The sequence below is a fragment of the Podarcis vaucheri genome, assembly GCF_965113315.1.
Source record: "Podarcis vaucheri genome assembly, chromosome: 3".
NCBI classification, from domain to species: Eukaryota; Metazoa; Chordata; class Lepidosauria; order Squamata; family Lacertidae; genus Podarcis; species Podarcis vaucheri.
Window position 1 is genome coordinate 125951714 of NC_138761.1, and position 15291 is coordinate 125967004.

The 15291-nt window shown below is 38.8% G+C and overlaps 1 protein-coding gene across 4 annotated transcripts in view; it reads left to right on the forward strand.

Annotated features, from left to right (window-relative positions):
• Positions 1-15291, forward strand: part of EHBP1 (EH domain binding protein 1) — a 280836-nt gene that overhangs the window by 171324 nt on the left and 94221 nt on the right. For all 4 annotated transcript variants that reach the window (XM_082215741.1, XM_082215743.1, XM_082215742.1 and 1 more), the window contains 2 exons: positions 42-941; positions 6702-6845. In XM_082215741.1, coding sequence (XP_082071867.1) covers positions 42-941; positions 6702-6845 — 1044 coding nt within the window. The remainder of the gene's footprint in view (positions 1-41; positions 942-6701; positions 6846-15291) is intronic.

A 15291-nucleotide genomic window follows, 5' to 3' on the forward strand; every position in this document is an offset into this window, starting at 1 on the left:
TGTACAATGAAAACATTGACTTTGTTTCTGTTTATTTTAAGGCCTATGATGGATTTGCCAGTTTAGGAATATCCCGGCTGCTAGAACCTTCAGACATGGTTTTGTTAGCAATTCCTGACAAACTGACTGTTATGACCTATCTTTATCAAATCCGGGCACATTTCAGTGGGCAAGAGCTAAATGTGGTTCAGATCGAAGAGAACAGTAGCAAAAGCACGTACAAAGTGGGCAACTATGAAACAGACCCAAACAGTTCTGTTGATCAGGAAAAGTTTTATGCAGAACTAAATGACCTGAAACGGGAGCCAGAACTGCAGGAGCCTGAAGGGAGTTTGGCTGACACTGTTTTTCAGGGTGACTCTGTATTTATAAATGAGAGTGGAACTGGCAAGTCAGAAAGTGAGTGTCAGACACCAGACCAGCATCTAAGCCTAAATGTGGCTTCCCCTTCCTCTCACAGGACTAAAAGTGACACAGATCAACAAAAACAACAACACAGCTTAGGAAGGACTTCTGGACTTGAGGAAACTGTGAAAAGCAGCACGGCACAAGCACAGCCCTTATTGGGGAGGAGAAAACTACTAAAAGCAGACACGTTGGATCTGAGTGATTTGGCACAAGTTAGCGATCCAAAAAGGGATGCTTTCCCAGAAACTTTATGTGATGAGACTGACAAAAAAGAACATCAAAATTCTGAGATTACCATTAATTTCTCAGAACTAGAAAAACATGAACATCCAGATGTCAGCGAAAGAAGGAAATTGGGTTCTGAATTACATGTTGAAAAACCAGAATTGGGAGATAAACCTGGATATTCCCACACTAGGGATGCAGAGGTTGATAAGAAATGTAATGCCTCTCAGAGGCAAATGGAGACTGACTCTGAATTTGAGACCAAAACAGCTGTAACTCCAACAGATCTGACTGCAAAAACTGCACAGGTAAGGAAACAGGAAAAATTTGCGGAATAGTGCAGTGTAACTTCTCTAAAATTTGAACATGCAATGCTATGTTTCATCATGTTAACAGCTTATTTTTTATTGTATGGCTCAGCAAATATATAACTACAGGTAGATAATTTTGAAAACACATTGCATTGGAAGGAACTTCTAGCACCCTTTTTCCATGCTGTTGATCCTTTCTGTTTGAATGTTCTGTCTGTCTCCTGTTTCAGGAAATCATTTTGTATAATAAGCTTACTCAAACAGTCTGGGTTTTACGTGTTTTCCTTATGGAATGCGGAGTTATTTAATGTACATAATATTTAGCATCTGTATGATGACTCATTGAAGTTCTTAATCTACGCCATTTCAGTAGTAACCGCTGCATAGGGCAAGCCACTTTGCCCATCCCCATGCAGCAGGTGGGTGGCTAAGGCTGGGACGGCGGTGGCTTGCGTGGGCTGAAATAAAATGTCATTTTGCAGCCATCCATACTTTTCACCTGCATGCAATACCAGCACTTTAATCCCTATAAAATAATGCTACATTACTTGAATAAAATCACTTACCGGTACCATTCCTAATAGCATAATGTTAAAATTGCTGAGACCATTGATTGACTCAGGCAGAAATAGCAGGCATGTTTTAGAAAATTATATTGAGCAATGACATGGAATGCTAACTTGATCATATGATTGTGGATCAGAAAGTGGTGATTTCTAATTCCAGCTCTCATGAGAACACTGTCCAGATTCCATGTTGTCACTTTTTTGTACCAGTAAAAAATGATTACACTTAAAATATCTTTCAAATGTTGTTACAATCTAATTAATGACAACTAGAAAAACACTTCAAAGCTTTATGCACTTTATAAACACTTGTGAGTCTAATTAAGATTTATCCTGTCTTGCTTAGGCATAGTTTCCAATATTGCAAAATAAGTTTTGCTGCTTCAGAGTTCCTGCATATGGGATGCATACAAATTACTGCATACAAGTTAGAAAAAGTTGTGCAAGTCACTTGCAAAAACCATACGAGTTTGTCTGTACAGCCTTCATACCAGGAGCAGCTGGGGGGAGGGAGCGAGTGCCCTGGGTTGGTGGACATTTATGTTGAAGTTGATTTTGTCAGCAGCAGCAATATTGTAGAACTTGTGCTCAACCTGCCATTAGATAGTAATGTGTGTTGCTTTGTTTACTTCAGATAGTAGGCATTTCTCCCCACCACCACCATTCTATATTTACAACTCCTCTATTCCTGACATTTTAAGAGTGTGGCAACCCTAGCAAACCAAAAAAGAGTTGGAGCATGTGCAGAGTTTTCATGTCTTAAACTTAACTTATCATAGCACCATCATGACTAAAGGAATAAAATGGGGTTAGTTTCTCGTGTTCTGATTTGCTTGGGAGTAAACACAGTTTTGTTGAAATCCTTCCCAGGGTTCATATGCAGAAATTACACAGAAATAGACCTACAGTGTAGTTCTCATAACTGATTGTCATCTGTACAGCAGTAAACAATCTCCCAAAATTTCAACCAGTTACCATTTATAGTTTTCATTCTGTAAATGAAAAAAGCGCCCCTCCCAAAAAATATCCATGCATTCTATTGATTTTTTGCCGTGTGTGTGTGTGTGTCCCAGTCACTGCTAACCTATGGGGTACAACAAATGTATTGTGGTTTTCAAGAAAAAAATAAATGTAGGAAGCAAATAAAATTTCACACAAAAAACCAAACCAATCAAACAATGACATGGGTTTATTCTGAGACTTTTTACCACCTCAAGACACATTTGAACTTGGCTAGGGGTAGGAAAATACCCTACATATGTCAGTTTTATATGACACTGGTAGTTGCTTGGGGTTGAAAACTACCCCATGAACTACCTGTGTCAATTTGATACTTTCCTCAAGTGAGGATAAAATAGAAACTCAGCATCACCACCCAATGCAGCTTTTCCCACTGAAAGCTTGCCTGGCGATCATGGCATTACTTTTGTGGGGCTGAACTGAAGTTATGCAGCACTGAAGGACAAACCACGCACTCATAAGAAAGAGAAAGAACACTGAAGATCCAGTCTGAGTAAACTCTTAAGTAAACATGTTGTCTTCAGCAGATAGTCCCAGAATGACTGAGTTATGCATCTTCTTTTTCCTCAGCATTTTGTAAGACACTCACATTCCATCAGTCTTCACTTCCACATCACACATGTTCTTGACCCAAGAAAAGGAAATCCTAGATTTCCCTGGGAATGAAAAAAGCACCCAAACTTGAGTTTTGTATTAAACAAGTGGGGGAAAGCTGGGAGCGTTTGAGTTTTCAGCCTTACCTTGAATGCTAACAAAAGAGTTACTACATTTTAAAGACTTCCAAAGTTAACACCTGTGGCCCTTCAGATGTTGTTGGACTTCAACTCCCATCATCCATGTCCAAGCATTAAGGTATAAGTTTGGTGGTCTCTAGTCTCTGGAAGTTTCAGCCACAATAAATCTGTTAATTCAAAAAGTGCTACAGAATTCCTCTTTTGAGCTGGCTGCTCTTAAATCCACTTGATCTCACTCATAAATGAGGAAGCAGCTTTCTCTACTCCAAGAATCCCATACATAGTCCCATAGGTTGGATGGTATAATCCCAAACAAGCCAAGTTAAACTCAGCTCAGTCCAGCCCTGCCCTGCCAGGCTGCTCTCAGTACACAGGCAGCAACTCACACACAGCCATTTGTGGCAAGACACATAGGAATCAGTTTCTTTGTTGTCTCTGGTTCATAGACAATCATGTTTGAAGATGCAAAGTCTTTGGACTTCCTCCTCATGTACTGGTAATAAATATGAACAGGTCATCAGTTATTGTTAAAGGGCCGGGATCTCATCTGGCCTGCTCTTTCCCACTGCTACGGTTGTCCATTCCCTGTGTCACAAAAGTGTATTTTATATTTGTTAGATGTTGGACTAAGACGTGGGATACCTGGGTCCTAGTCTGCACTCAGCCATGCGGCTCACTGGGTGATCTTGGGCCTCTTACTACCTCTCAGCCTAACCTACCAAGGTTGTTGTGAAGATAAAATGGGGAGAGGGGAAATCATATGTGCCACCTTGAGCTAATTGCAGGAAAGGCAAGATAGAAATATAAATTTAAAAATAAAATATTCCTTAATTGTCCTTCATCCAAGTATTCCAATGTAGTGCTTAATAAGCACGAATGAATTAATTAATAGGGGAGATAAGTACAATAAAATCAGTGACCTTCTTGACAAACAACAGACTGAGAGGCAAGAGCTATAAAAAATCTACAGAGCAGGACTAAAGCAACATAACAGTTTAAAATGCCCGGGCAAATAAAATACTTAACTTGATGCAGAAAATAATGCATTGGCTGCACCAGTCATACCTCCTTCAGGAGGGCGTTCCATAGTTAGAGTTCCACCGTAGGGTTTAAAACCAGCAGCTAGAATTGGGTTCTGGTAGCACATAACCAGCCAGTTTATTTATTTATGTGTAAGGTGAATCCACCTGGTTTGATGTAGTTAACATTCTGGCAGCCTAATTATACCCTAATTGAAACTTCCTGGTAATCTTCAAGGGCAATCTCACATATAACATATTACAATAATCCAACCAGGAGATGCAAATTGGGAGCCACTTTTCCATCAGATTTACTGGAATGATGAGAGATACTGTGCAGTTGCTCAAATGTTCAGTATGAGTAATAATGCTGTTTCAGTAATGTTTGCATGATTATTATTATTTTTTAAAATAAATCCATGTTTTAAAAGGATGATTCAGAAGGGTTCCAGGCCAGCAAATCCCTGCCCATATCTTGCTGTGGATAAGCATAAGTAGAAACCCCTACGTAAAAGCCATGAACATTTCTTCCTTTTTTGGCAACACGAAGCCTCCGAAGCGCAGAGGAAGAGCTCCCCCTGCACTCCGGAGGCTTTGCGTTGCTTTTGCTGAAGCCGGCTGAAGCCCCCGGAGTGCAGGGAACTCCCACTGTGATCCGGGGGCTTCAGGCAGCTATCTGCAAGCCTTCAGAGTGCAGCAGGAGTTCCCGCCGTGCTCCGAAGGCTTGCGGACAGCTGCCTGAAGCCTGGAGAGCGAGAGGGGTCGGTGCACACCAATCACTCTTGCTCTCCAGGCTTCGCTTCGCTGGAGAGGCGCTGCACAGTTTTCCCTCTCTGCGCAGCGCCCCTTCAGGGAAGCGGGAGGAGAAATGGAAGGGGCTCCGCTTCTCCTGCCGCTTCGCTGAAGGGGCGCTGTGCAGAGAGGGGGAGGGTTTGTTTTTTGCTGTTCTCCCCTCCTATGGTCCGGTGCGTCCTATAGAGTGAAAAATACGGTAATTGTAAACTCAGGATTTAGCAGCATCAATTGTGTGTACATGCTGTTTGTTGTCTTGTTTCTGTGTCTGTAGGACAGACATTGTTCCACTGTACTTTATAGCTAGAGACCTGCTCTTTTAATATGTTCTTTAAAAAGAAATGAATAATAGTGGGGAAAGGGGGCATATTTCCTTCCAAATGACCTGCAATCTATCCTTGACTCAGCCTCACACATTAAAAATACTTTTAAATATATATATAAATATGAACATTCTAAATTTGGACAGTTTTACTGCTGTGCTCATCCATTAAAAAACGGGACAGGCACAGCTGGGCCAGAGTCTATTTTGACTGGGGCAAAGGAGCACTTTCTTCTGGGCACATTTTGAATGAAAGGGTTGGGGTAGTGTTATGATGAGCATGAAGGGGAGGAGAGCCAGACAGCGTCCGTATGATCAGAAGGGAAGACCAGGGGTGGACCGACAGGCTGGCCCAAAGGCTCTTCCTTCTCTAGGCCGTGGCTCAGCCTGCCATTTGGTGCCGTGTTCTTCAGCCAGTGGTACTTCACAGTATGTCAGATGGTATAGGTATCACCAGCTGAAATATACTGCTTTAGTTGTTTGCTTGCCTCAGAAGCCATGGCTAAAAGAACATGCATTTCTTCCCCTATAGTATGGTTACACTTAGCATTGCACTTAGAGTACAAGGTGTGTGTCACATCAGCAGTCTCAAGTTAGTTTATTTCTAAATGACTGGCTCTACATTGGTTCTCTGCTCAACATATGCTTTTGACTGAAAATATTCTGCTTCACTTCCTTCCATGGTCTTAAGTGATCCTGTTGCATGCTTGCTATACAGTTTTCCCTTGAAGGCCACCCCTGTTTAGACATTGGCAGCACAGTATATCATCGCTTTGGCCCCATTCACACATTATGGTAAACCACAATTAAATAGCTTGCTGTGAACAATGAGATGACTCTCAGATGCAACAAACAATGCTTGCTGATTTAGCAGTACTTTCAAACCTGGAATTTGTGCTTTGTTTCACTCCAAGGTACTATTAAGACTGAACTTTGGCTTCACATTTTGCTCTGAGTAAAACAAACCATGATCCCCACTGAGATAGTAAAGCTGAGGAAGGGATTGTGATTTGCTGCTCCTGCTCATACAAAGGGCAGGATGAAACAGGAGACATTTACCATGGTTTACTTTGGAGGTCTTTAAGCAGAGGCTTGACAACCATATGTCAGGAGTGCTCTGATGGTGTTTCCTGCTTGGCAGGGGGTTGGACTCGATGGCCCTTGTGGTCTCTTCCAACTCTATGATTCTATGATTCTATGATTCTACTGTGACATGCAAATTGGTTTACTGTGACATGCAAATGCATTGTGCATATAGGATAATTGGGGGCTTATTTCTCATTCATTTTTATTTTATATTTAAGCAACGAATGTTATCAAGACAAGAAGAATTAAAAGAACGGGCAAGAGTTCTGCTTGAACAAGCAAGAAGAGATGCAGCTTTGAAGGCAGGAAATAGGCAGCTCTCCAGTTCCACAATCTCAGGCCGCTCCAAGCAACCAAATGATGTAAGGAATATTGGCCATCATGGCTGTTAACAGATTATATATATAGTTTTCCTTTTCTGTCTTTTTTTATTTGGTTAGTGAACTAAATTAACTGTTACTGGACATAATACTAAAGCATAGTAATATGTGGAAGTGGCAGCAGGGTTTTATTTATGGGTGATTTTGCCTATCCTACAAGTGCTGAGCGTTCATCTCCTCCAACCAAGAGCTGATTATTTTCCTACTGACTGAGGCCAATGAAAGATCGAAAGTCTCCGTTGAAAGCAGTGCTCTTTGAGTGCTAGCCGGTTTAAGATATTAGTCAGATGAAAGGCAAAGTTATCTGTCATGTTACAGTGTTTCACCCAGTACTGTTTCTCGCAGTGACCCTCCTTTTATCATCAGAATGAATTATTCTCATAGCATTGGAAAGCATAGCTAAGCAAACCTGGGTCCAATGGGGAGGCAGCTGCAGTTGCCTATTGCTCCACCAATAACCTCAATGGTGACCTGGAGGGAACTGTAATCTCTGGAGATGAAAGCTAATTAAATTTTTATGCAATCCTTTCCAAAGCTGAGGTTGCCTGTTGTGTCACATTATGTGCTGTAATTTTGCAATTCTAACCATTTGCACATGAGAAACTGTGCTAGCACTGCAGTGCTCATTTTGCTAATGACTGCAGTATGGCCAAAATCTTTCAAGCCTTTCAATAAACCCTTGATTTGTATTTGCAAGTGTAAACTGTCTTGCCCCAATCTTACCTGATTTTACTTTTTACTTTACTCATATATGCACATGTGTAATTGCTGGGAAGGTTTTACATGCTAACCTGTCCAGGCTTCGTAGTGAATAGCTTTTATCCACAGAAAAAAAAAATCAATGCAATTGGTCAATGATTTCTCTATGCATCTAGCTTTGAATTCCATTAAGGTGACCTGGCTGAATGTTGTATTTACATTTCAGATTGGCATCAAGTTGTTTTTTTATTGTTGCAGTTTAAACTTAAACCATCACAGGAAATTGTATTTAACTGTAATTTGAATTCTTCATGGCATAGAATAATTTTTAAAGAGCAAAACTAAGTACTCCTCATATCAATCTGAAATTTTTCATTAACATTATAGGACAATGTACCTAGCTACAGTATGCTAAGTACTACACACAACTCTGCCACTGATAGCAGAATTGTGGCCTTGTAACACCTAGTTACTAACCTTCCTGGTGGTTTGTACAATCATTTTGCTCATCTCAGATACTATCCAGTCACAGATTTATCATTAAAGAAGTAGTTTTGCTTAATTTTGAACATCTCCACCTTTGCAATAAGCCTCTAAACACCACATTTATTTTTATAATTTTTATCCCTGTTGATATAAAATGTTTATTATTTTTCAGAGGAAACCATGGTAAGAATGATTTATGTAGCCTAAGTTAAATCAAGAGTGGTAGACTTTTTTCTTTTTCTTTTGATATAGCTATTCCAATTTACCTTATCATTAAGAATTCCCCTTCCCCTCCCCCCCAAACATTTTGGCACTGCTCCCTTAATACTTTATGAAAATAATCTTCAACAAGGTACAAGGCTTCATAGTTTTCCAAACCTCACTTTCCTCATCATGGGGATAAACTAACGATTGCAGGTTTTTCATCTGATGAGCAAAACTGCATTCATGGTTCACCTCCCTGAGGGGTCTGGGATGCATGTGCCTGAGACTGGAACTTTGTTCTCCAGAAAGAAATGAATGAACATGTCTTTTTATTGTTGTGACACTCATCCAGGTCATTTGCAGCAATCTACTTATTATTTACTTTTCAATTAAGCTTATCTTATATCTCTTTAAATATCCCACACATATGCAAGCATCAACGTATTAGTTCAGTGTTTTGCAATTAAACAAATAGTGGTGCAGTTCCCCCTCCCCAACTGGAGGACAGATATTGTTGTTGTCACAGTTTTCAGATGTCTCTGTAAGAAGTCAGGCAATACATAATTGAATCAAGGGAGATGTGGGAGGAAGATGCAACAAACTTAAAATGGATTTGGAAATTATTCAGAACAATATGTCTCCCCAAATAACCCTGAATCCGTAGTTTCATGAGGCTGCTGGAAATTACATTTGAGCTACTTACTTGCCTTCTTTGGACCCTGGGGAGACCCGGGGGGACTGTGAGGCAGGATGTCTTGGAAGGAAAATGAAATTACAGTGGTACCTCAAGTTACAAATGCCTCAGGTTACAAACTCCACTAACCTGGAAGAGTTACCTCAAGTTGAGAACTTTGCCCCAGGATGGGAAGGGAAATTGTGTGCCTGCGGCACAACGGCAACAAGAGGCCCCATTAGCGAAAGCACACCTCTAGATAAGAACACTTTCAGGTTAAGAATGGAGCTCCAGAACAAATTAAGTTCGTAACTAGAGGTACCACTGTATATCGATTTATATATATTAGTAACTTTGTACAATGGTACCTTGGTTTATGGACTTAATCCATTCCGGAAGTCTGTTATTAAACCAAAACCATTCTTAAAGCGAGGCACGCTTCCCCTAATGAGGCCTCCCACTGCTGGTGCCCTTCCACTGTTTGGATTCTGTTCTTATACCGAGGTAAAGTTCTCAAACCAAGACACTATTTCCAGTTTTGCGGAGTTTGAAAACCAAATCGTTCTTAAACCGGACTGTTCTTAAATTGAAGTACCACTGTATTAACATAACATTTTTTATATGAAATTGTGTTTTTTGTAATATTTTGTTTAAGTTGTCTGTTGTTGCTTCAGTTTATTGTACACCACTTAGATATATTTTTAGAGTATTAAGCGGTATAGAAATTAAATAATCAGACTACAGTTCCTATAATTCCCTGGGAATTAAACTGGCTGATGCCTGTAGTGAAAATGTATCCCAGCATAACTAACAGTGCTTACCAGGGCCAATTTTATTCTTTTGGAAAGTTGCCGCCCCTTGATGTTACCTCTGCTGATAAAGATAAACTAGAGAAGTAGCCCTCCTTGTGAGGGAGGGAGGGAGGGAGGCAGGTATGTCGAAGAGGCTCCTTCCATAGGAGGGAATGGCAGACAGTCAGCTATATGAGAAAAATAAAGTTAAGAACTGGGTTTGCCCCTGTTAACTCCTGAAGAGATCTTGCTTCTATTCCAACTCTTTCAATTTCAGCCTACAGTATTTAGAACCACTGAAAATTTTAGCCCTCACCCAAACCTTCGTTTTTTGGTCAGCGTGCAGTGAAACAACAGAACTGAGGAATTCGCTTTTATATATGTATACAAAGCGTTTGTACGTTGTGCTTTTTCCAAAATGTGTACCCTAGGACATACCTAAAAGGCCTGTGCAACCACATCTTGGAGAGGAAGATCCATACTGATGAGCAAGCTGTCTTTCAGGGAAGCTCAGCTGCCTTTAATAGTGTTCATATGGTGGAATCCCAATCAGTCTCTGCAAAATCTTAAGCCTTCCTGGAACACAGTCTGAAAACCTGTGAATTAGAAGGACAGAGTAGTTTTAAAATTTGAACTTAATCCCCATATCCTCAATTTCAGCTCATTGTTTAAAATAAGATATTTTACATGTTTATATTACTAGCCTCTCTGTGTGTGTGTAAAAAAAAAAAAGGCTAAGTGTTAAAATGTTGCGACTACACAGTAAGCAAAAAAGGGTACAGATTTTCACCAAAAACAGCTACTTATAGACATGGAAATACTGCATGTGATAAGTTGGAGCAAGATTAATGCTTAAAAGATATCAGTTAGACACATTTATTTATATTACTGTCCTGCCCCAACAACTTGTGTTAGCTGTATCTAATGCATACTTAATACGAACTTTGTATCCAGGTATCTTTCTGTTTTGCCTATTACATATCATTTTCATGTATAGGAGATATTTTAATAGGGAAGTGGAAACTTTTTAACATGCAAACTGACCCATATGAAGCAAAAATAATTTGTGGCAATCTTAATAAATCATCAGACAAGCAATTTCCTAGAAAGGGAATGCTTCACCTGATTTTGGAAGAAAAAAAACCAGATATAATTTTGGCATTAATTAAAACTACAAAAGAGCTTTTCCATTGTCCATTAAAAATTGTCATATATTAACTTTATTGGTTATTGATCCCCTCCAATATTAGTCCCACTACCACCATCACTGTGATACAAACAAAATATGCAGATATTTGGAGGGCTGCTGGTATATTACCAAAAGGCATACGTTGTAGGATGAACAAGTTGAAAGTTGCATTTGACAGAGAGCTGTTAAGCTTCATTTGAAGCTGTTATAAGTAAAATTGTATCTAAATTTTGTGCAATAGAAAGCAAGATATAGATTCTACACAAGACTGTGGACAGGTTTACTTATTATTATTATTATTTACTTAAGCAAATGGTCAGAACATACTGTTGCACTGCAGTTCGCTACAGCTTTCCTCAAAAGAAAGGCTATCTCTCCCTATCCAGAAGGTAACGGCACCTTTGTCTAACTGCCTAAAGAGGCACTACCAAGTTTCTAAATTGTTTGGATTTACATTATCAGTAAATTGCTTATGAGAAATGAGAGAACCAAGAGAATAAGGCTGGCTGCTGTCAATTAAACGTACAACAGATCCCCTTTTAAATATATTGAAGGGTGGGACTTTATAGAAGGCAACCTTGCCCTTTGATGATAATTGGAAAATATTGATTGGGGGGGAGGCTAATCTGTCATGCTGATAATTGTGACCAGATTTAGATATGATCATCAGATTGCCATTAGATTACAAAAGAAACAGTTACTATCTAATTGTTAAAAAGATGGAACATTATTTTGATAATCCCTGAGTGTTGGTATCTTATTCACTGTTGGCCATATTTGTCTTCCATCTATGCCTCTAAAAAGCTGTCAAATGTGGTTTAAGCTGATAAGGGTATTCACAATAATATTTAAATATCATGAATATGAATTTTTTTATAGCTATTTTAAACTGCATATGTTGTCTTAACTGACAGAAAATACAAAACATTTTAAAAAAGCCAACTTGTTCATCTTCTGACGATCTGTGTAGTCTGATCCAGTTTTAATTCACACTAATATTATATTTTTTATGGAGGAACTTTATCTTCTTTTAAGGTTTAAAATGTTTTGATGGCATACCTACTATGTTTTTGTAGTAATTGAGGAGGGAGGCAAAAATGCATTGCTTCAGAGCACAAAATTTGGCATGCACCACACGCATAAATAATACATTTCCTTTTGCTGTATATTGTTAGAACTTAGAATCAGATATGTTTAATGAGCTCTTTTGCTTTCATAACAAGTAACAAATAAAAATAATATTGATGTAATATTTATTACATAATGATGTAAATATTATTTGTGGTGCAGAATAGATCGATTTTGTGTTTAAATGAAGTGGTTAATTCCACCACAAGTTATTTTTAACACTTTTGAAGGGTGCGGCCTGGGGGGGCATCACTTGGGTTGCAACAGACATACTTTTTTTGGACTTTTAACTTGCGTGTTGTCTGACCTGTGTCATTCACTATCAAACAATACTGAAAATGCCCTGTCAAAATTTAGCAACATGTTTCTAGGCCATGTGAAGAAGCACTAGCCTTTTTCAAGAACCCAAATATTTTCTTGTTTGCCCATAAAGACCAGCAGTGAAGTGATCTCTATTTCAGAGAGACATTTCTGTACAAAGCCAATACTTTTTCTTAGCACCAGGGATGCTCTTTTTATGCAGCTGCTAATGACCATAAATGTTTTTGTGTGGCTGTTTTCAATTCATCCCAGGATGATATCAACATTACTTAGAGCCGTATGTTTCATTGCCTATTCTGTTATTTCTCAGCATGCACGAGGGTAGAGTTAAAATCTTTATTCATTTCATTTTAAAATGTTTCTTTTGTTCTCCTTATCATGTTTCTGGCTTTCCCAAGGATATATGCCTTGAACGAAAAGTCACATGTGCATTACTAATTGTGTGCCATTGTATTTACAGTTCCTAGTGGTGGCACTGTGAAGCTACTAATTCTTTTGCTTCACTTGATGTAAAATAATCTGAGCTTCTTTGATAGCAGTGAAACAGTATTAATTGTTTTGTACATTTCTTGGTCACTCTACTTAGGTGGTCTTCATAATCTATTAGAACTTTCAGCCAGATTTTTGTAATGTCATGCCTCCAGCGGAGATTAAATTGGTAATTAATGAACAGTCTTTGGCAATGTAAACCACATACCGTTAATTTTCCCCTCTCCCCCCCCAACCCCGAATTTTTTAGAAGTTGTCGTCTCTGTCAGAAAGCATTGTGCCACCTTGCTACAGCCCCTTGGCATCAAACCACAACGGCTTGATTTTTGCAGCCATTAGTAGATCAGAGCAGTAATTTCACAGTATTTTGGTCAGGGTAATTATAGTACCAAGTACTTAGTAGAGTTGGGAATTTCACACAAGAAGTCCAGAAATACCAGGTGAGCTTCCTTGTGTTCACTGGGTCGTTATGATTAGTTTAATTGGGCTTTGTTTGATTTTAGCCGCAGGGATTCTTTGTGCCAAGGCAGTGCAGTGACTTTCCACTTTAGGGTTTCTGACAGGAACCAGGGCAAAAATGAACCCTTTGAAGTAGGACTCTTCAAAACAGCAACTTTTTAAAAATGGGTGAGGGGCAGAAAGAGAGCAAAACATTAGTGTAAATAGTTAAATGGGGCAATCACTCAGAAAGTACTTCTGCTAGACTCTTATTTTTGTGTTTTTCGTGGGTATTGCCTTTCAATACTGCATTGTCTAGAAAATCAAATCATAGTATTTAGAAAGAAGGGTACTTTGTGTATCATATTGTTCAAGTCATAATTTTTAGTCCTAAATGTTATGTAATATACTTTTGCAACTATTTTTCCTGGATAAAGAAATGTGTGTTTAGGGGGAGGTGTTAATGTTACTTCCTACATAGCTCCCACAAACTGACTCAAATATCTTCTGATAAAACAGTGGTTTTGAACAACTCCCTTTTTAAGAAAATATACTACATTCTTCTTCACACAGTTATAACTTCCATAATATAATGTTGGCTTTATCTAGTTTTTAATGCTTCTTTTTCTTTTCTATTTTTACTTTGAGGGAATGTACTAGGCACAAAGAGAGATTATTTTTTTTTGTGTGTAAAATAAATAAAAGCATTTCAGTGTAAAAATCATAGCACCTAGTGTGAAGAATATCAGGGATGGATGCAGAGGTAAATGTACTCTTACCCTGCAGCTGCACACAGAGTGGTCTCGCATGTTATAAAGTAATAGGTAAAAGGTGTTCATACTTCACTGACCAACTAAAGGTGTAGTTGTCTTCAGCAGCATATTGTGCACACTAAAGTTAAAATAGTCACTTGCCTGCTGGCTTCGAAATTAAAGGAGTGTCACTAGTCACTCCTTCTGGAAGCCTTAATGAAACTGAATAGTTCACTATAAATTTGGACCTAACCATTGGGGTGTTTCATGCAGTCTTGTCAGTTGATGTTCATGAATTGACTTGAACAGAGATCAAAGTGTTTCTCAAAATGGAGAATCTGTGAGAGAGACAGCTCCTTCAATTGCACCACAAGAGCTAATCAAGCCATCAGTTCTTTATGCACTCTACGTGCCTTTAGAATTTAATACCCAAAGGTTTGTCAGTACAAATTGAAATTCTAGTTTTATGCTTGCCACCCCAGCAATCCAACTCCAAATAAAATCAGCAATAGTATGTTGAAGGCCTCCTCTGCCCCTCCCCCTGTATGTATGTATTATGTATGTATGTATTTACTTACTTTAATAGTAGTAGTACCGAAATTCAATATAAATATCTGGTCAACATCATGGATAGGATCATTTCTCCTCTGAGGGGAAAATGTTAAAGAAAAAAAAGGACAGTAGCTTTTAGTGAATTTTAGTGCTTTGTTAGGATCCGATTTTCAGGAATGAGAAAAGTAGACCTCAAGAATAGTTTTTCCTTTTATTATTTTGATGGCTAATGAACTGGAGACACTTCAGATTGGCCTCAGAATGCAGTTTTTCAAGTGCCAAGGGGGGAATCCCCTATGTGCCCTCTTTCTTTTTTAATTGATATTGTTTAGATGATGGGGTGCAGAATGGTATGGCAGATTTTTCTATTTCAGAAGCAATATTAAGGGATTTAGGCTTATTTAGCCTGAAGGTTTTCACACTAATGAGAGCACTTAAGTTACATTGAGGCATTGATTAGACAGCCCATTTATCAACTTGAGCTTGAGATTTTGTGTATTAGGATATATATATTATTCACTTTCTGTTGTTGTCCTCCTTCATTTTAAATTATCTACTGTCTTCCCTAATGTAGTTATAATGTAAAGGGCTGGATGTAAATTGCAGGAGTGCTGTTTTGGTTTCATTTTAGGGATCAGGGGCTTTCCCCTCTTCTTTGTTGCATAAGAGAGAAGATGCCAGAACTATGATGTGATTTCAGATTATT